General features: G+C 39.9%; 1 protein-coding gene across 2 annotated transcripts in view; it reads right to left on the reverse strand.

The window, feature by feature from the left end:
* RNF13 (ring finger protein 13) overlaps positions 1 to 23274 on the reverse strand; it is a 45059-nt gene that overhangs the window by 14200 nt on the left and 7585 nt on the right. For both annotated transcript variants that reach the window (XM_077348695.1, XM_077348696.1), the window contains 6 exons: positions 18066 to 18192; positions 16464 to 16544; positions 10092 to 10217; positions 5823 to 5910; positions 1873 to 1963; positions 1190 to 1295 (listed from right to left, as the gene is read on the reverse strand). In XM_077348695.1, the coding sequence (XP_077204810.1) occupies positions 1190 to 1295; positions 1873 to 1963; positions 5823 to 5910; positions 10092 to 10217; positions 16464 to 16544; positions 18066 to 18192 (619 nt within the window). The remainder of the gene's footprint in view (positions 1 to 1189; positions 1296 to 1872; positions 1964 to 5822; positions 5911 to 10091; positions 10218 to 16463; positions 16545 to 18065; positions 18193 to 23274) is intronic.

The raw sequence follows: 23274 nt of genomic DNA on the forward strand, positions 1-23274 counted from the left end.
AATCATGTGTTAATAGCTAAGAAATAAACTATTTGTGGAGGTTTGGGAGGTTAAAGCTTTGGTTTCAGAGGGTTGCTGTTGCCAGGACTGGTATGGATAAATTATCTAGTCACAGAACAGATTTAATTGTATGGTCCTCAGAATCATAAACTAGAATAAAAACCAAGGCTACTCCTTTCTAATAAATAGGGTTAGGCTAATGAGCTTTTAATTTGGAAAGTCTGAGAGGAAGAGCTTTCCTGCAACTCCTAGAAAGTGATCTCTTAGGTCTGTCCAACTTGATACAGATGACCCCACTGCTGGCTGGTGAGATGATTCCAGCAAGAGTTCTTGCCACAAGCACTGGATAAAAAAAAATCCTTTCCATCAAAATATTTATTTATTTTAATTTTATTTCTTATATGCTTCTTCCTCCCTTCCTCCTCCTCTTCTCAGAACTTGGGAGGATTTATTTTATTTTATTTATTATATTTATATACTGCCCTCCCCGGAGGCTCAGGGCGGTTTACACTGAACTTATGAACCATACATGAAACAATCCCACAAGTCACTGCTAGCTAACTAAAGAAAACGGAAGAAGGCATTATTTGAAGGGGAACCACAGATGTAGAGACAGCTAGGCAGCATCCATTCTTTGAGATGGTTTGGAATCAGAACTCTGTGGCCAGCATAATCTAAACACTGCATTCCTGAGAGCATAACACACATTTTCTGCTTGCCTTGACTATACATCATCAGAGAATTCTTGAGATTGCTACTACCCACTCAACATACTAAATGCATGGGGGGAAATTGTATAAAGAAAGAAGTATGTCACACGATAACAGAAATCTCACTGTGAAAACTGTATCATCTAGACTTGATTTTATGTGTACAGGGCCAGATAAAATCATTTCACTTCCCTGCCTCATTGGATTTATCCATATTTTCAGTAGAGGAAGAAGTTTTCTGCTTCTTGCAGCCCTCTACATAAGGAAATAACTTCCTCATTAAAATAAATATGGACACCCAGCAACAACTTTATTTGAACTAGTGATTACATGGGACTCTGGACTGGAGGGAGATCACCATAAGAATTTTGATTTGGCAAATCTTAAAATACAGTTTTCACTGTGCCACAAAATTATACTTGCTTTTTAAAACAAACAAACCAAAAAAACCTGGGGATAACATGGAGAGTTATACCTACCATAAAAATAACAATTAGTATGAGACAAATCCCCACAATAATTAGGAATGGGATTAGGTAGTACTCCAAAGGGAGGTTGAACTCCGGGATTAACACAACGTGGCCTCTATAAAGCAAAAAAAAAAAAAAAGGAAGATGAATTAATTTTCAAATGGTTTAAACTCTGTCAAATATATTTTCTTTACAAAAGAAACTTCAGCCTTGCATCAAGAATGAAGTCAACTCCTTTGGACCCCCCAAGAGATATAGGGTTTGATCCAGGGATTTGGTTTCACTAATTAATTAAGGAAACTTCTTCTGACAGAGGAAACCTACAGAATTACACATTCATTAGACAAAGTAAAGCTCCTTTCTTAACAGAAGGGAGTTTTTAATCTAATGCAGAGAGTTATATTTTAAAACATTCAACATATTCTTCCAATTAATTCACTCTGATAATGATTAATACTGTGTTCACCATAAAAATAATAAAGAGCTCATCCTCATTCCATACCCACAACAGGAAAACATTTTTTGGTACTGGACAAGCATCACTTTTCTTGTGTCCTTCTTTGATTGCCAGGATAGGCAGATTTTATATTGACAAAACAAATTGTTCTCTTGTTGATGTCATATACATTTAAAAAGTCAATAAAATGAAATAAAACTATTCCCCAAACAACAAAAATAAAACTTTCGCATACCCATTCTCATATGTGAATTCTTCTTTCAGCGAATTAGCAGATGATTCACCAATGAAGACAGATGGAATGTCAATCTTCTTTAAAACATTAACTATTTAAAAAGAAAGGAAAGGACTAACAACAACACATAGCACTCATTTATTTGTACGCCACTGATAAGAGTTGTTGAATATAAGCAATGCACTGTGTAGTCTCCTTCTAATACAGGGGATTCACAAAGTTGTGTACAGTCTAACATGGGGGTCCCCAATGTGGTGCCTGTGGGCACCACGGTGCCTGCCGACACCTTCCTTGGTGCCCATCAGATGTTTTAGGCAGTAGGTGAGGCCAGTGGGGCTCTTGCCCATGGAGGCTTCTGATTTGCCACTGAAGATTTGATTGGCTGTGCAAATTAAAATAACATTGTTTCAGCTGCTGCAACCACAGGGGTTGCTTTGTTCTTTCTCACTCCTCTTTCCTAGTGTATTTTTAGTTACCTCTTCTTATCTCCATATGGGCTTCTTCTGGGTTTGAGGTAGCCATTTTGTGATTGTTCCCACCACCCTGTGTCAGAAATCCAAATGTGCCCTCAGGCTCTGAACAACTGAGGATCACAGGTCTAATAGCTTCATTTGTCTGGGTGATATGCAGTTTAATAAACTATAAATTTAAAAAGTCTTTTCAACTAAGGAAACAGCTTCTGTGCCAAGAGTAAAAATATTTCTGAAAACAAAAATCATTATGTAATATAGTTTGTTTCCATATAAAAGAATGTCCTTTGTATCAGTGTACATTGAGCACTTTAAAGAAATCTAAATACCATGCTGTCTCTCTTGCTCACAAAACAGCTCTAGTCTTCCTCCTTCTGTGGCTCTCTAATTCAGAACACCACAGCTTCCTGTCCACCACAGACAAAGAGCTAGACACCCTTCTTTCAAACAGTAGATGTACATTCACACACCGAAGACTTGTGAGAGTTCTGTTTCATTTGTGATGAGTGGGTGGTGGAGTGTTATGACCACTTGTTGTTCTCATTCTTCCTGAACCCACATCAAGTCCAAGGCAGATTGGGTATAGTTTCCGTATAGTTAAATACTCTTTCCCGTGATGGTGTTAAGCATGGAAAACATTTAAATGCTTGCCAGTCCTCCTGTTACTCGGGATGTGTTGTTAGCCTGCATGCTTTGCATAGAGCTAGGCAAGGGAGGGAGAGAGTCAGAAGCAATCAAGCATGCTTCTGTGTGGATAGCTGCTGCAGGAAAAGGGATTTTCAGCAGTCTGCATGAAGGAACTATGGTTTCTGAAACGGCTTCAAAACAGATGTGAATGAGATGCAAGGAGGAAAGTAACAAGAGGCATACAGCAGCCTCCTGTACCTTCCTGCCACATGCAAAAGTACAACTTTCCCATCTCTCTTTAAAGCTACACTTTGCAAAGGCAAGTCCATTACCTCTGTGGATTTTCATTGTGCTTGGGTAGCAACTTTGGATCTAAAAATAGATTTTTAAAACACCAGCAGTAAAACAAGAAGTGAAAAGTGGCCCCAAAAGGATGGCAGATACATGATGTTTGTAACAATACATTAGATACAGTTATGTCTCAATTGCCTTTAATCGATTTCATTTTTTTGGGGGGGGGGGTTCAGACCTATACTCCAAGCAGGTTTACTAGTCCTTAATCCTTCCTCAGTGAATAAAACATGAGCTGAGTCACTGAAAACAATGAGTTGGAAATGAGACCATTGAAAGGAGTCCTTGGAAGCAATGGCATGCTAAGACGTTTCTTAGAGATGGAGATCAGTAAACATTGATCTTTGTGTTGTGTACCTAATTTAAACACTGACACATGACAGCTAGTTACCCATCATAAACGATCTCTGACAGGCTAATGGCAAGCTATGCACTGACATCTCAAAAGGTTGAGCAATAGTTTTGGCATATGAGTTTCATAGAGAGATTTCTTCATAGACGGCTGTCAAAGCAAAAAGTATCTAGTGGGTATTTGTTTATATCCTGCCACTCCCGTGAGGCTCGTGGCGGGTCACAATCAGTAAAATCCCATTAAAACCCCTAATATAATAAAACCCACCTAAAAACCGGCGATTCCCAACCTAGCCCACTCCAACAGCGGCAACTACAACCAACAAAACTCAAGGGGGAGTAACAACCACCATCAGATGGTGGAGAATTGTTATGGTACTCTTGGCCCTGATTCTGGTAGTCCTCAGTGCTACTTGCCCCAGGAGCTGTTTGATTGAGACAGTCCCTGTGCAGCTTGCAGATATAAAACCCCCTGAATTGGTATATATGAAATCTAGGTGGTGGGTGGAAAGCACCTGAAAGCACCCTTGCATTTTAATGGGGCAATCCCTAAAGTGGCATCCAAGCTTTTTCCTGGTGCTGCCTGCTTCTTGAACTTGGGGGATAAAATTCAAAGGATCTTCAAGAGAACAGGAAGAAGAACCAAGGACCTTTGGATTACAACCAAAAGTACTGAACACATCACAGGCAGGGACATCAAAGTCTTCTTTTATCTACTGAAATCACAGAGTTTCTACCCCAAAGCAAAGAACCAGCTCCCTCTACCTTCTTGGTACAGAAAGTGCTTCAAAAGCCTCACCTTGGATTAATTTTGCAATAAAAAATCAGTGAGCAGTCTGGAAATTTGTTCTCCCTATTCAGAATTATGAATCTTCCATGGATAATAAAAAGTGATCAGTAATACTGTAAAATGATTAAAACTACTTTACTGCCTAGACTTTACCTTTTGTATCATAGCAAAATCAAATTAAGCAAAAAGAATGTAGGCTGCCATTTCACATAGTGCTAACAGTAGGTCAAAAAGGTCCCAAAACTTGTTGAACCTATGAAGACCTTTGGAATTCTGACACAGAGTGGTGGGTGCAGTTTCTTAATTAAGGAAAGGTTCTTCAATGGAAGATATAGCATTCATTCAAACTGCACAGGGTAAACAGCTACAATTGGAGTTATCTATAAGAAACTAAAACTATCTAATTTCTCTTCCCTTTTCGTATCTGTGGACATCTGTGCTTAAATGAACAATCCAACTTTTATCATGTTACTTTTCTTTTAGATGTTTGATACTGAATACATGAAAAAATAATTTAAAACGTATTACAAAATACATTAAAATATATTTTGAATGAGACTGAATGCCTGTTTTTTGATGACGTTTTTAAATTTTCTTTAAAATAAAGAACTTCTACCACAGTTATTGTGAAACTCCAAATTAATTTTTTTTAATGAGGCATTTGGATACTGGGAAGGAAAGTTTCAGAACTCCTTATTGTAGCCGATAGCTCTGTACAGTTTGAATGAATGCTATATGTCCATGCATTCCACTCTTCTGCAGTAATCTATAACCCCCTTCCGGTGCTGCTCCTGGGGGATCCTCAAAAAAAGCTTGGAGAAAATCAGTGGTCTCCCATGGTAAGGGGGACACCCCCCTCCCCTCTGGAAATTCTAGGCAGGATCCAGGGCATTATTCAAAACTCACTCACAGGGTAATGTATGCAACATTTGCCCCAGATGTCAAAGGTCCAACCACTGGGATACAACTATTGTACAAAGAGGTGAGAACACAGTTTGGGCAACTTCCAGAATTTTCGAGTATTGGGGATTGTTCAGAATATTTTTAACTCTCAGGCAGTGGAGAAGTATGGGCTCTCAGAACAGTATACTATTTTAGCTTTTTGACTGTTATATATTTAATCTTGTTCCCTGAGAGTCCAGAAAGGCTTATCGTGACGGAAGAATGCTTTGTACAAGAAGCTCAACCCCACACTTGGGGTTCACTTGGGCACAAATACATGTGAAAGGCAAAATAGATGCCGTTGGCTAAGTTGAGGGCAGAAAACTTTTGTTTGACTTCTGTTGGGCAGATTTTGAAGCTGCTTTTCCATGGAGGACAGAATGGTTTTCAAACACAAATGAACTGATACCTGTACTTACTGTCTTTGGATCCCATGCTAATGAGTTCATCAGAATCAACATTGTGAACTATGGCTGCTTTAAAGCCAGCTCTTTGAGCATTCAAAACCTGCAAGTCAGATGAAAGTATCTGTTAATAAAATAACTGTTTTTAATTTCAGAACTTAGGAATTCAGAATTCTTTTTCAGTCTTTATGCTTTTTCCTTGCGCAAATACTGCAGATTAGCATGCTATCATTTCTCATGTTACAGAAAGTTCTATGTGCATACAGACCGAGACTCAGGTTCAATCCAAACCAGAAATCAGTGCAGTCACACTAGATGTCATAATAAAGGGGTGGGAAATTATAATTATTTGAATCTAAGCATTGTTTCCCACTAATAGAAAGGTACTGGGGGAGGAGAGTCTTCAATAATTCTGTATAACTTTTTACTCTTAGTACCTAGCAACAGCTTCTCTCACAGCATAGCAAAATGCTTTTGCCTAAGCAGGACGGTGACGCAACACAATGGCCGCTACTCAAAGAAAGAGAAAACTCAGGACACTCACTTGAAGCTACTGTAAGCCCTTGGGTAGGACTAGAGTTCAGAATTATGGCCTTTGTTTCAGGTCTCCTGCACTGTTTCCTTTTTCCTTCTAAAACAGTGGTCCCCAACCCCCGGCCTGGGGACCGTTACCGGTCCGTGGATCAGTTGGTACCGGGCCACGGCTCCTCATCGTCCTCCTCCCTGGCTGCTGCCTCGGGGGCTGCCCTGCCACTCTGCTGCCAGCTCACCTTTGGTGATCTCCAGTGGCTGCCATGGCTGGGGCTTCCCCTCCGCCTGGCACTGTGCAGCTGTTGCTGGCAGTGCCACCCAGTGGGCGGCGGGAAGTCAGGGGCCCGGCGCGAAAGCAAGTGGAGCAGGGGCTCAACCGGCAGCAACATCCCTCGGCAAAAGACTACCCCCCCCTCCGGGCCTCAGTAAAATTCTCAAGCGTTTATCGGTCCCCAGTGACAAAAAGGTTGGAGACCACTGTTCTAAAAGTCAGGTGGAAAAATTTAGAACTGGCATGAATTTAGATAGAAGATGCCAAGCCCAAGTGACTGAGGAATATGGAACACACTTTTAGGTTTTCCATGTAAAAGTTGATAGAAATAAAATTCAAATTAATAATTTAATGAACACATATGAAATTAATTAATTTGAACGTGGTAGACATAAGACCACAGTCATAAACACCATGAACTATAAATTAATATGATTACTTCAATGGAATTATGTCATGCCTTTCTAGAAGATAGCCCTACTTTTTCTGCTGCTGCTCCTGCTAAATCTGTACAGTCAGTGATTCAGACCCATTTTTCTGTTGTCCTGCCCGGTGATTATCCCTGAATTTTATACATTAACATAAAGATGCTGTAAGGCTTTGTTCCTGGATGATACATGGTTTGTTACATGAAAGTAACAAAGCACTAGATGACAGCTATCCCAAAGGAAATTATCTGGATACCAACAACTTTTTGTTCAAGCTAGCCCAATTTCCCTTATTACATGACTTCTGTCTACACAGATCCCAGGATTCTCAGCGTAACCCGTTTTGTGGGCTAACCAGTGGGCAAATTGGTTGTCTCCAACACAAGGACTGTTTCATACTAATGACAAGACCAGGACTGCCAAGATCTACCACAGGCTCCTAGACAAACATTCCTCCTGGGCCCCCATGTGACCGTGATCCAAACCAAATAGCCTAACAAAACAAATCACTTGGCTTACTGTTACCATGTATCTTCTATAAAAATAAAATAATCAGCTTGTCTGTTCATCTCTTAATTAATTTACTTATATCCCACCTTTCTCTCCAATGGGAACCCAAGGCATATTAATCATTTACCCCCTTTCCATGTTATTCCCATAACAACTTTGTGAAATAGGTAAAGGATGAGAGTGTGCAACTGGCTTAAGATCACCCTGCAAGCTTCCAGGCCGGAGTGGGGACTTGAACCCACGTTTCCCAGATCCCAGTCCAACACTTTAACCACTACACCATCCCAGCAGGGATAACTCAATAAGAATAAACCTAGAAGACTTAAAATACAATACAATAAAATCCCCAAGTAAAAACCCATATCCTTAAAAAAAATCAATAATACTATACAATAGAAGTACAGATGGCAGAAAAAGCTAATCCCCTTCCTATCAACTGGGACAGCGAGTGAATACGACATTGGACACGCCTATGATAGAGCCACTGTGGGACCGTATTTTTCTTGGAGACCCCCCTAAAAAACAAAGTGGGTTTTATATCAAATCAAGCCTGAGTTCTCTGTAGAGGCCCATAAAATGGAGCTCTTCGGCCAGGTATTTGGTTGGGGTCAATGAACAACGAGACAACTTATAACTAAACATAATTGGACTCCCTATATACCCCCTCTGAAAAACCAGTTCTCAAGATGCTCTTTGTTTGAGTGTGCTCATACAGCTCATTGACTGTTTTAGATGATTTTAAATTTTATAACTGCTTATATATTTATTGTATATTTTTTATTATGATGATGTAAGTCACCCCAAGCTGGCAATGCCAGGAGGGGTGGCATATCAATCAGTCAATAAATGTGCATCAAGAACGTTTCCACTGTTGCCACCAACCTCTAGAAAGGACACTCAGAAATGGTGAGGCTCCATCCCTCCGAGTCTTTAGAAGGGCATGCAAAATTGTATTATTTGAGAGATCATTTTGCTGAACCAAGCAGTTTTTCCTGGGTTTTGTTGTTTATTGGCAATGAGATCATTGTCAGTTTGTTATACAGACTTGGGTTCACTGTAAACCATATGGTGCCGTTGGAAGGGCAAGCTAGTACATTTCAAATAAACTAAAAAATGAGAATGTAAAATAATATCCAAACAAATGCAAAGATAAAGAACAATAAGAAAAGGGATAATAGTGCTTCCCAGCCTGATGTCTGAGAGCAGTACAAGGAACAAGGTGCTCAATGTTTCCTGTCAAGGAATTCAGAGTGATCTACAAAGCATACCTATAAAGAAACGTGCATTTTCAAATACTGACTCATTCATACTTTCCAGTAAGGAGCTTGAAAGGGCTGCAATTGTCTCCCAGTATATTAATTATCAGATATAATCTCAGCAATTATTGGCAATGCCTAGCTGCTGTGTCATCATCACCAACTGCCTGTTACTTTATCCATTATTGGACAATTTTCAATATGCCTTGGGCTCCATTCTTCAAGCGTAAGTAATCCAACTTCCACTACAACAGTGTTCACCAAAGCCAAATCATATATTCCTTTAGGCATGTGCTGTCCAACTGGATCCAGCAGTAAAATCAGTCCTACCTGATATTTCTTCTGCTACAGCAGGTTAACTGTACTGCTCTCTTTCCCATTATGTTCTACACTACATTACAGCAGTTCTCTTTCCCAAAGGAAAAGACATTGCTGTAGTCCATAATTCCATAGGCATCTATCATCTGGAAGATGCAAAGGTAATGCATCTGCATATAGCATGGGGGGGGCGGGCGGATGACCACTGTCACTTTTTTGTTGTTCTGAGGTTCCTACTGCTACAGTAAGGTCAACAATGAGTAGTGAGCTATAGATAGTTCCATTACTGCATCCCACAGTGAAAATCTTTGGCAAGATCTGTCCTATGCATCTACCAAATGAATACCATGTTTTATGTAGCTGTCTAACAGATATGAATTATGAGTTTAACATTAAGGTATTTTGATATTAGACTATAACGAGAAGCCATTTAAAATATCAGTGATATAAGAGACAGGAGAAGGAGAAGGAGAAGAAGAAGAGTTGGTTCTTATATTCCGCTTTTCTCTATCCAAAGGAGTCTCAAAGCGGTTTACAGTCGCTTTTCTTTTCCTCTCTCCCTGTGAGGTGGGTGACTTCATTCACCAGGACTTCTTGGGGGCGAGGATCATTGCAAAAATCTGCAACCATTAGTGACTTCTGCTGATCCTGTCCTGTGGTTTCCATTTGTTTAGAAAACCAATTCATTATCCTAAATATCATTATAATTTAATAATCTAGTTTAGCAAATAAATTAAGCTAGGGTTCTTCAGAAAGTTTTTAAAAACCCACATAGATCCATTGAATAAACTGTGTTTATCTGGGATTGCTTGTACCTCTACAGTTAACACCAACATAACACTTGGGCATCAATAACAAATCAGAAATAAGAAATAAATCAGATAGTGGGATATTTTAAAAAACAAATTCAAACTTTATTCTGAAACCATAGCAACTGCAAATCTTCAGAGCTTTAAAAAATGTTACCTACCTTTATGTCAAAGTTGCAATCAAGTCTTCTGATCAATACAATAAATGTTCGGGAAGAATTGTCTTTCAGGGGTGGAGGAGTTATGGGTTCACATGCATTTTCAGGTTTTGAACTTATCAGAAAACCCTGGAGAAAAATAGTTTCCAAGCACAATATCAGTTATTAGGTACAGCACAGAAGTACATGACCCATATTTTCTAATTCCTGTGCAATTTATGAAAATTCTCACACAATCTGTTGCCAGCAAAACCAATTTGCATAAATTGACTCTGGTCACCTTGCTGAACTCTTTCACGCTGGTTATTTCAAAGCTAGGTTCACTTTTCTCCATGTTTTCCAAGTAAAAAGTCATGTCACAACAAACTAGCTAATTTGTAAAGTTTCAAAGAGTTTTAGCTTGCTCCTGCCAGAAGCACGGCTACTTTTAAAGAATTTATATTTGTTTCTTCAAAAATAACTTCCCATACAAATCTGCATTGCTTCACAAAACTACCATATTAACAGAACTTTCCTCCTCTGCAGAGTGACTCTGGGATCAAGTCATTTCTGTTTGTTGACACAGGACTATACCAGCTTTCTAACTGCCCAGATTTTTTCTTTGTTAGGAAAGAGAACAAGATTGTTATCACAGCTGGAGGGAAGACAATGTAAGTTTCAGATGACAGTGTGTGGATTCTTTTTTGGTGCAATGACAGGAACAGAAATTAGGATCAAGCCAGGTAACAGTAAGAGAAATTGAATATTGGCAGAATTTCCCATCTTACAGCTAAAGTCACCCTAGTTATGTCTTTTCTAAAGGTAGAAGTACTATTTCTGAAGAGCTAATCTCTACAGCTAGTTCCTGTGAATTTCTATCATGAACTCCACTCTATACTAGAGATGTGTTAGGAAACAATCAGCACCTTGCATCAGTGGTCCGCAACCTTCCGGTTGCCGCAGACCGCTGCTCCGGAGCGGCGGGATAGGGTGGCCTGAGGCCCCGCGCACGCACGTTTGCACCCGGCAGGGGCGCAAACGCGCGTGCGCAGCAGTCAGCCCATGCGCATTTGCGCCGCCACCATGCTGGCGGCCGCGGCTCCCTCTCCCAGCCCCTCCGGGCTGCGAGCAAATCAGCCGCCAAAGCGGCCGATTAGCTTGCGGCTCGGCAAGCTTCTCTTCCCCCCCCCCTCCCGAAACAAGAAGCTTGCCGGGCCGCGAGCTAATTGGCCACTTTGGCGGCTGATTTGCTCGCGGCCTGGCAAGCTTCTCACTTCGAGGGGGTGCGGGAAGAGGGAGCTGTGGCCCGGCACTGGGCCGTGGCCCGCGGGTTGGAGACCACTGCCTTGCATTACAAATCTGTCAGAATTCTGAGACTAAAGTTGTCAGTCTTTATGCCTTTCTAGACATATTTCCAGGTCAGCATATATTAAGGCCAAAAGAAAGGCCAAAAAAACAGCTCCATGATTCAAGAACTGCTAAAGAAAGAGGACAGTCCAGGCTTTTCCCAGCAGCACTATTTTCACCAGAGTCCTTTGCATATCATCAATAAAGCTGAAATCTGCCACTGCTAAACTAGGACAAATGATTTGAACTGCGTTTCAAGTACTGCATTTTGCATGTATTCTCTGTTAATATAAACATTTTAAACATTTCTTCAAATGGGAATCTCTGCCAGCCTAACACTTATGAACAGCTAGATCCTGGGTTGGGCTGATCCTGCGTTGAGCAGGGGGTTGGACTAGATGGCCTGTATGACTCCTTCCAACTCTATTATTCTATGGTTCTAAATTTTGTTAGCAGAATGGTTTTGTTTTTCTTAAAAAAGAAACCCTACCTGTTGTACCTATGGGTGAGCACATATTGCTTGGCCCCCAATGTCTGTACTTGCTTTAACATAGAGAAGCTGTTATGGCACTCTCTGGTGGACAAAATTTGGAAGCTTAGTAACACGCTCAAAAAAGGAAGACGGCTCAGCACACTATGGATTTAAATGCTTTGCATCCAAGATAACAAAAAGAATCCTTTGCAGACCTAACCCTGCTTCAAAAGAGGGCAGGAGGAACAGAAAATGAGTTTGCAGCTATGAATGGCAGGATCTTGAGATAAAAAGGCCACTACTTATGATGGAGAGAGACCCTAAAAATTCTCTTTTCAGTTACATAAAAAGGTGCAAGCAGGTGATGCCCTCTAGCGTTTTCATGGCAGACTCAATACGGGGTGGTTTGCCATTATGGAGCTATTAGTGACTTATTTGATATTATCTGTTACCCAAGTTATTATATAACCAGGCAAGTGTCCCTGCAACACTAATCGATTATGGATCATCTCATGAAGTGTTTTCACTTGGATACAAGATTCTTTCTTAAGATTCCTATTGCCTTCCTATGGAGCAGGTAGGTAGCTAACAGAATAAACATATTCCCATTAAATTGCAAAAATACATCACAACTGATGTATAATATACAATATGTAAATTGTTATATTCTGATTTTTTTAATGATTAGTTCTCTGGGTAAGAACATTTTAAAAATTAGTTTTACATATGACCTCACTCATATGTTGCACTGTTTTTCTACCAGCTATTTCAGTGTTTCACAAATACAGCACATGGGGTGTAGAAATTTAAGGATGCTATCCAATTATTTTGGTACTGTCCATTGAGTTTTCATGGCAAAGATACTGGAGTGGTTTGCTATTTCCTTCTCCAGTGGAACTCTGAACTCTGGTGCTGGAGAAGACTCTTGCGAGTCCCTTGGACTGCAAGGCGAACAAACCGGTCAGTCCTAGAGGAGATCAGCCCTGCCTGCTCCTTAGAAGGCCAGATCCTGAAGATGAAACTCAAATACTTTGGCCACCTCATGAGAAGGAAGGACTCCCTGGAGAAGAGCCTAATGCTGGGAGCGATTGAGGGCAAAAGAAGAAGGGGATGACAGCGAATGAGGTGGCTGGAGGGAGTCACTGAAGCAGTTGGTGTGAGCTGAAATGGACTCCGGGGAATGGTAGAGGACAGGAAGGCTTGGAGGATCATTGTCCATGGGGTCGCGATGGGTCGGACACGACTTCGAACCTAACAACAACAACAACAACAACAACAACAACAACAACAACCCAATTCTGCTTAATTTACTCCCCACAGATGAAAACCAGTGTTCATTTGCCCACTGAATAACAACTACTTTGCACATATCTTAGGGCATGAACAAAAAAAACAACTTCAGTTACTTTCAGGTCTATTTTAAGCATGCTTTTATTTCTGATTAAAACACCCATCAAATTAATTTGTCAAAAGCAAATCAATGACATGTTAGCACTAAAACAAGGTTTGAGTCCAGTGGCCCTTTAAGACCAACAAAGTTTTATTCAAGGTGTAAGCTGTTGCACGCACACTTCCTCGGATAACAATTTAGTGTTAGAAGTAAATTATCATGAAATAACTTTATTAGCCATGGACACCAGGTGAAGAAGAGCCTGAAATTCATACCAAGTGTCTGAGTTCAAAAGAGATTAAAAACCTTCTTTAGAGGAGCTGCTTTTTGTACCCTAATTTTTACTACTCGAAGGAATCTCAAAGCAGCTTACAATCACCTGCCCTTCTTCTCCTTGCAACAAACAGCCTGTGAGAACTTTGGGAGAACTGTGATGGGCCCAAGATCACCCGGCTGGATGCATGTGGAGGAGCAGGGAATCAGATCCCGTACTCCAGGTTAGAATCTGCCACTCTTAACCACTACAGCATGTTGGCTCAGGCCAAGGAGTAACTTGTAATGACAACCTGTGGAATATAACTAATTTGCGTTTCCAGATCTACTTTACCTGGGCATTCATTCAGCAAAGCACTCAAGTGTGTTCTTAAACATATGCAGTCTCGTGAAAGCAGTGCTTAAAGTTAAGTAGATGGTAAAGTGCTTTGTTGGAGTGGAGCCTTCCGATTTTACAATGACTGAAAATCAGAATTCCACCTAGGAAGTGGCTCAGAGCAAACACTTTTGCTCAAAAGTTTTTTAAATGCTTTACTTCTAATTTTTTGGAACATCTTTTGCTAAATTAAGATAAATGTGGGGTGCAGAAAGCATATAATAAACGTACATGTACCAGGTCATGTTGCTTATCTCCCATCAGAGAGCATAGAATGAATGTGGCTCTGGAACCCAAATTTATGTATAGGAATGTAACATATCAGTAAATAGGAGGGGAAAATGTTAAGATGGCAGCTACTGAGTATTTGTATGTTTAGAAGAAGAAAGTATTAGAGTTCCCCTTCTGTGCCAACTTTCTATCTACATGGGCATTTTTTATGTGAAAAAACATTCATAGCTGGAATCCATCACTTGTAGTCCATTTTACTGTCTAATTCTACAGCAAGCGTAAACCAGTCCTAAGTGTTACTGGTCAGCCATTATGAAACACCATACTACAATCCATAAATGTGTGTGTTCTCCAACGTGATCACAGATCCCTTGCGTACAGCCTTGCTTCAAAAACAGGAGAAATTACGTCTATGTGCATTTTCCTATAAGTCTGGGCATTCCTATAAAATTGCCGACTCACGTCCAGTCCTTTAGATAGCTTACAGCTATCTAATGCATGCAAGACAAAGGAGCTGCCAGTTTTCCTATTCTGTATTCTGAAGACAGATTCAGGTTGGCGACCATGTTAGTTTGAAACACCTTTATGACCAACAAAGTGTTATTCAAGGTAATGGTGGAGGAAATTCTGTTTCACTGTATCTGAAGAAGTGTGCATGCACACAAAAGCTTATACTTTGAATAAAACTTTGTTGGTGCCACTGAACTCAAACTTTGTCTTCCGACGAGTTTGCTCCATTTATAGAGGGATCAAGACATGCAGCAGAAGTTACCCTCCCCCCCTCTGTCACACACACACTCTCTGCTGCAAGTTGGATCGTCTTTTTGCTCCTCCCCATTTGTTTTCATCATTCAATCTGTTGCTTTAGATTTAGAAAAAATCTTGAGGAAAGAAAAATCACATTACTGAAACTGTATTTCAAACCACCTTCCTGGCTGCTAGTCACAGGACACAACTCCCATCAGATAATGCAGCTCAAACTGCCTGTATTTCAGATTTCTAAAGCTTTGTCCTTACTTTGCTTTAATAATGACTTTAAATTAAATAAACATAGTACCTCAGCAGCTGAGGTTTGCAAAATTTTGCTGGGCCCTAAGCATTTATCATTCATATTGGAACCTCAATTTGGTCTTTCTAAGAAGGATTTAGTACATGTGACCTTGAAACAATGACTGCGGCAGTGTGCAATAATTATATTGGCAGTCGGTTCTAAGCCAATGTCTAGAAAAGCCAGGAGATTCTTTGAATTTATTACATTACAAATGCAGGTACAGCATACCAATGCTTACTCCTGTTGTTAAATATTGCATATTGGTACTTGAGGTGCACACATAATTATTACCAACATACACACTGGGGTATCATGTTTTTTTTTTTTTTAAAGGACGTTTTGCACAAATATAATTCATTGGCAGTTAAGCTGTGGGGGATCAACCTTATGGGAAGTCTTGTCAGAAAATAATTATTATTATCATTATTTATTTCTATACCCCTTCTTTGGTTGGTTCAGGGTAGATAACATCAAAGTTAAACAATTAAATAAATTCCACATATAAAATTAATCAGTTCTAAATTAAATTAGGTTTTTAAAGTATTAAAAACCACCTGTACCTAATAACTTTACAGGCAGGTTAGTTGATGTTTAGTAATTTGGCTGGGTGGGTTCTCAAGCAGGGAGGCCAGCATTGTTATTTCCTAACCTCAATCATAGGCCTGGAAGAACAGCTCTGTCTTATAGGCCCTGTGGAACTAATTAAGATCCTGGAAGGCCCCGATTCACAAGGTAGAGTGTTCCACCAGGCTGAGGCCAAGGTCGAAAACATCCACACTGCACACTGCAAGGACAACCAGAACAGTGCCTTTGCAGTGTTGTTTCTCGAACCGGCACTGACTCACTGTTTTTCCTCAAACAGAGCTTTTGGGAACCTAACTGTCATGCAAAGCATAGGTTCTCAGCTACAACTCAGAATTCTTAAATGATTTTACTCATCTAAAAGAGGAAGTCCGAAAATTGTGAATCGCTCTTCAGGATTGCCAGCAAAGGTCCTTAGAGTTCAAAAATAGATAAATGATAGCTGCAGAACTCAACTGCTTCCCAACACAAACTATTTCTTTACTTAAAGTATATCTGACCAAAATTCAGTACATATAGTTCATCCCAAGCAATTGCATTTCAGACTGCTGTACTGCTTGTTAAAGCTGCAGAGCCTCTGTTCAGAAACAGTAAGAACACTAACCCTTCCAGACTAAAATACATGTTAAATACTCATAAGGCTGCAAGTTAAACATCTACTTGCTGTCACTTACCTTTAAGCCTTCTGAGGGCAACCTGTAGCCAAATCTTGCTGGCAGGTCATCAAATGTCTGTGATGTATTTTCAAAGTTATACTGTGTATAAAAGAAACACAAGTCAGATCTGAAACCAAACTGTATATGCCAACCTAGAAGACAATTGTACAAAATCATTAATATATAGCTGGGAACATAAATAGCATATGAACTTCCAACATGTGATTTCTCTAACATTCATTAGGATCCTAACTGGAAGAACACATGATTATGCCCAAGAATGTATCTTTTTGCCCAAGGGGCTAACAAGGTCTATTGGTGTTCCTTGACTCACCTACTGACCTATTTTCATTTCAGTTCCTCACACAGCTCAATCACATTAAAATCCCCATGACTGTTCACACCCACAGATGTTAGGCATGACCTAAATTTGACAAAGTATTAGGAAATGACCTAATACCTTTTCAGCACTGCACATTCTCTAATAAAATAGTACCAAACTTGAGAGGGCAAAACACTCCAGACATGCCTTAATTATGAAGTGGACTAAAGCGATACATCTTTCTTAAAACCTACCCCACCTCTCAATGCCTCAGGAAATCCAGAAGCATGAACAAAATCCTAGAATTGTAAAATACATATTACTCTTTGTCCAAGAGTTCACACCTCCAGGTTGGAAAATATCTGGATATCTGGGGAGTGAAGGCTGAAAGGGCAGAGTCTGGGGAGGGGAGGAACATATAATGGGGTATAATGCCATTGAGTCCACCTTCTAAAGTGCCTTTTTTCTCTGTGTGAACTGATCTAAATTGCCTGAAGATCAGTTGTAATCCCAGGACATCTTGAGGTAATCCCACTATGTGAGGTTGGCACCCTACTTTTACTTATGACATTTCCCCTGTATTTGTCCCATCAATGAACCAAGTAAAATCTATTTTGACAGGGAAGAAGCAGAGCTAGCTGAAAATAAATTTTAGTATATCCATCACAGTGAAATGTTGCCATTAACAAAGAAGAGTTGCATTTTGTACCCCATTTTTTACTAGCCAAATAGCATCTCAAATCGCCTTCCTTCCCTCTCCCCACAACAGGCAGCCTGTGAGGTAGGTGGGGCTGAGAGAGCTCTGAAAGAACACCGAGCTAGCTGGGTATGAAGGAGTGGATAATCAAGCCCAGTTCTTTAGAGGCCGCCACCCTTAACCACTATACAGAGCTACTCTGTGATTTGATGACAAAACCCATTACTAGTTAACAATACATTTAACATAAACTAGCCTGGACTTTAATGCAGGGATTGTTTATATTTTATTTGTAATTTTTAATATTGTAACCTGCCACAAGTCAACTTGCTGGGAGCAGTGGGTTAAAAAAATCTAATAATAATAAACAATAAATAATACTGAAAATTGGCCATGTATTCATCTTGCTATCTCCCAAACCCAAGGTCATGTTTTATTCTTGGTTTACCATCTCAAAGCCAACCAAAAATTTCCAAAGAAAACATAGGGTGATTATGTTCTTATGCCATTTTATTTTAGAGGCCTAATTCCCCACATTACCTCTGAAAACACTATTTCTTTAGAAATAAAAAAATTACATTTTTCTTTTTACAGTACTTACTGCTAAAATATCTGCCTCCACAGGCAACAGGTTTAAGAACGCAAACAGCTGAACTGTGAGAATGGTGTAAATCTGAGTGGCGGACAGCATTAGCATTCCTATTGACAGCAGCATTTTAATGAGATTCCTGCAAGATAGAAAAGAAAATCAGACACACAGCAGATATTTACACCCCGAGCCAAAAGAAGTAAACAGCTGGCTGCTTTGGGGCACAAAAAAGTCTTGGGTCTACCTCATTATGGTGGTGGCATCTTGTGAAAAGCAAACAAGGCAAAAGGATCCTGCTGTGATAGTTTTTGCAATCCTACAGCAATACAATAGTCTCAGCAGAAGATAAAGGTGCTGAACTGGGTATTGCCCCTCCTGCAGCTTCCTTGTCCTTGCTCCACTTATTTTATCTATAGCTTCACATAATCTGGGTAGATTCAAATGAGTAGCCGCCTTGGTCTGAAGTAGCACAATAAAATCAGAGTCCAGTAGTCAGTTCATAGCCTGAGGAAGGCTCACACCTTGAATAAATCTTCGGTGCTACTGGACTCTGATTTTATTGTTCACATAATCTGCTTCTTGCCAGTGCCAGTGATGAGTACCACTGCCCAGCCCTTCTAAATTAACAGTGGTCTTACATTTAACACCAGCACCTCTGCAAACATGAAAGTGGCAATGAAGTACTCTCATATCAGTCACTGTACTTCAGCCCAAATTCTACTTGACCAGAGGCGTACAGAAACGAGACCATAAACAGCACTTGTCTATGAGCTAAAAGAATTCCACAAGGAATGTGTTGTTTGTATTAACATGAAAGAATTATTAATTTTGAGTTTCCACTCCTACTCTGCTTAAATTACCAAAATCAGACCTTGATTTACAACAGGAATATACTACTACCTTGCTTCCGGCACAATTGGGACCCATGGCAGGAAGAAACACCAAAATACAAAAATATGAACAGAAACAACCTACATAGATAAAAAAAAGTTTAACTGCTTTAATTATGCTTTTGTTACAACTGTTAAACTACAGTTGACGTGAGCCTTGCTGGAAGACCATATATGAAGGAGTGGGGAATTAAACCCAGTCCTCCAGATTAGAGGTCACTGCTTTTAACGAGCTGAAATTAGGATGCATCTAATAGTATAGTAGCAAGCCTTTGTCAATATTATGAATAGAAGGGTAATATCTTTACACCGCTCCAGGAGCAGTATAAATAAAGCAGTAAGGGGTGTGGGGGTGGGTGCTGTCTGGAATGGGGGGGTGTGTGCTAACAATTGGCCCCTTGGCCCCAGACTGACAAGAGGAGGGCCCAGTCGGGAGGCCTGGGGATAATCTGGGATAGGATATTCTAATTTCTTTGATTTTTGGCCCTAGAACACCGACAATCATCCTGAAGCTGGTAAGCAATTTTGAGATTTCTAGTTTTATTTTCTGATGAGTTAGTTATGCGTGACGCAAATAGACAGACAGATGGCCATGCAGATTTTATTATTATAGAAGATGACTAGTAACACCCAGCCAAATGATTTTAAAATAATTTTGGGGTTGGGCCAGGATCATATGAGGGTGCTCAAAGAGAATCTTTGTCTGGTGGCCCATGGCAACTCTTGGCACTGCAGCCCTCAAACTTGGCCTAAGTTCACCCAGCAGAGTGGGGTTTCAAATCTGGATCTCCTGGATCCATTCTATCCCGCTCCCAGAGACTGAGGGTTGTGAAGCACATTCCTGCTTTTTAAGCCACCACTAGCAGGGAGGGGAGTGAGAAGACAAATGGAAGACGGGAGAGAAGAAAGCATCATCATTAGATGGTGTGATAACAGTTTTCTGTTGCTTTGAACTTCACCTTCTGTGTGATGAACCTAAGGGAGTGGTAATTCTGAACAAACTAGACTTTCTGCTTTCAGATATTACGACAAAGCACATCTAACACAAATCCCGGTTAGCAAACCATAGTATAGAATCCCAGTTTGGGAACCAACGTTCAGTCATCACAGTAAACCAGAGTTTTAAAAAGCCACAGTTGGCAATATCTGAATATAGTCCAAGCTGTCCCTCTCTCAATATTTAGTGATCTTAAGCTGCTCAAAGGCAGGGTGTTCATACAGCGTCCTGAAGCCAACTAATTACAGGAATATAGTTCTCTCCAATGTATCAACTTTAGTTCTTAAGATTACTAAAGTATCTTCTTCATCTTCTCTTTTGATACTGTTTTCACAAAAAGATATTTAAATGTGAGCATTTCTAGTGTTCTAATAACCATGAAACATATTTAAGTCATAAACCCATATTTAACTTTATTATTCCACTTCAGTACAAACAATGGCATTCAATTTATTCAATTGGACATTAACATCTTCAAGACTTCTGTAAATGTTAATTTAGACATAAATGCAATTTTCCATGGTTAAGACATATTCTTTTAAATAATACAGCAATGTACCTATGGGATCTAGCAGCAAACTGTATCCTATAAGATAATTAATATTCAGAATTTGTTGCCACAGAGGTCAAGTAATAGGTCAGGGCCAAAATATAAGTACAAGATCTCCAGCAAGCACTAGTAGATCCTAGATACATACATGCCAACATATGAGGCAGTAGTATGTTCCATTAGAATAGAAAATATTAAATTTGAGCTCACATTAGACCACATTATTCCTACTGATATTTTACAGATATCACTGTATGCTAGCTTTTTATAAGCAACAAAGATGTTTTTTTCTTTAAATATTAAATTATATAAATATTTATAATATTCCATTATTATTACTGTTATAAAGCAGGATTTCAAACTAAGGATGAACCTGCCTTTTTATTGTCAAATATATACTTTCTAGCATCACCAGATACAAGGAAGATAGATTCAGGTATCCTTAAAACGACAGAGAATGAGGTGGCTGGATGGAGTCACTGAAGCAGTAGGTGCAAACTTAAATGGACTCCGGGGAATGGTAGAGGACAGGAAGGCCTGGAGGATCATTGTCCATGGGGTCGCGATGGGTCGGACACGACTTCGCACATAACAACAACAACAAATCCTTAAAAGTTGCACAGGAGAAGAAATTTTCGCAGGAGCAGCTTGTCATATAAAAACAGAAGAGCTGAACCTGTTGAAAACTTTACCAATGGTATAGAAGAAGAGAACTGTCCACCTCTGCATAGCTCTACTTTGCTGTTCTTCATATTTAAAAGCACCATTGTTACTGATTAGTGCACAATACATGCATGAATTATGCTTATCAATGACTTACATTCAGGTAAACCATGTTGATCTGAAGCAGCAGAACAAAGTTTGAGTTCAGTGGTACCTTTAAGACCAACAAAGCTTTATTCAAGGTATAAGCTTTTGTGTGCATGCACATATATATTCAGAATAAAACTTCATTTGTCTTAAAGGTGCAACTGGATTCAAACTTGGTTCAGTGGCTTAAATTGGATGCAGCCAGTCTTCGACTTGCTTCCTGGCAAAAATTCAGTTAATATCTTCAGCACTTAAGCAGCATTAAAAAAAAAAAGTTACCCCTTCCACGTCAAATGGACGTGGTTGCAACAGCTGCATCTATAGATTTGGAAATGCCAGATGGGTAGCTCTTGTGGAATTACCAGCTATCATGTTGTAGGCATGCGAGCCTACAATCACATTCTAGATTAGCAACTTTGGCGAAAACAGTTTCAGCATCGGATAATAAGTTTTGAAATCAACCAAGTATTGGGTTCAGCTAACAGGAAACTGGTCTCTAAACTATCACAGCATCATATTCTGGTCACATCAACAGCAATAAAGTTGCCTGCAGAAAAAGCTCCCTATCAGAGTTTGCACAAAGGGTTCTACCCACATAAGCAGAGTACTGCGCTGGAAGAACAGCATCAGAACAAACTATCCAATACTCATTTATGAATTGCTGGTCCAGGGGACAGCCTAACCGAAGTATTTGAGGTGCTGAAGTTATCACTACATAACGTTAGTGTCAGTGGCTTCTAGGGCCCAATCCCAGCTACCACAACAAGCAGCACAGAGGATCTTAAGCTTGATGCCCCAACTCAATATTGCCTTTCTTTCCATCTGTCCTCCAACTCTGTCCTGTGGATCTGTTCAGCTGCAGGAAATTATTCACAAACCAACTACCTTCTTATGCTAGAGGTTTGTCTGCTAAAATAGGACAAACTAGCAGAGACAGACAAACCCTTCATCAGTGTGTTTTATTGGATGCTCCAATCTTTATGTTCTTCTGCGTTTTAATGTCATTAAAGGTCTCTCAAAAGACAGACAGATAAACCCAGGTTTAGTCTGCACAGGGCTTTTTATCTATGCCCAAATAAAGCTAGTAGTCATATTATATGGCTAGCAGCTTTTTCAACCCTAGTATTTCTTGATAGCCCTGGAAGGCTTTCCCAAATGGTTGAGAGTTAATTTTTAATATATTTTGTTTAATTTGTTAAACATTTATCAGGTGGATATGACTATATGGTCATGTTGACCTGTCCCCCAAATGCCCAATGATTCTCAACCGTATTCCGCATAATCACTCCACTTCTGTGGTTTCTCAAAGCCTGACGAATGTCTCAGGGGTTTCTATACAGTAAAAAGAAGTTGAGAAAGTCTAGGCTAGAACAACCAGAAAAAGAATATCCAGAAACTACATAAGAAGAGAGAACTGAAATCACATGAATCTGGATCACACACCGACTCTGTATGAAGAGCCTACTCATGCTATTAATATCGGCTGCCAGTTTCAGCACAACCTCTTTTGGAAGTAAAAAAGAAAAGAGGAACTGATATAAGAACTGGGGTGGAGATGAAAGAACATTCCATCGATATAATGAGGCATATGTTATTTTCATATCTATAGTGGCCATTTAAACATGAGGCCATTTAAACATGAGGCAAATGGTTAACATTTAACCATGGCTACTATTCATTTTACATGGAAGATTTTTGTTATGCTTTCTTTTTCATTATTTGGTAGATATGTAGAATATTCTGTTACACTGACACTTTCAAGGGCAGCCCCATGCAGAGCATGTTGCAGTACTCCAGCCATGAAGTTACAGAGGTATACAGAAGTATAGGTCAGCGTGGCTGGACCTGTAACAAAAGTGCTGGCAAACCAAATGCAGTTGGCAGAGGGCACTGCTGGCCACCATACTGAACTAGTTTTCAAAGAGTAAGGGCAGGTCTACGAGCACCCCCATTCTCTTAAGGTACTCTAAAAAA

Source organism: Paroedura picta, chromosome 8 (assembly GCF_049243985.1).
Source record: "Paroedura picta isolate Pp20150507F chromosome 8, Ppicta_v3.0, whole genome shotgun sequence".
NCBI lineage: Eukaryota > Metazoa > Chordata > Lepidosauria > Squamata > Gekkonidae > Paroedura > Paroedura picta.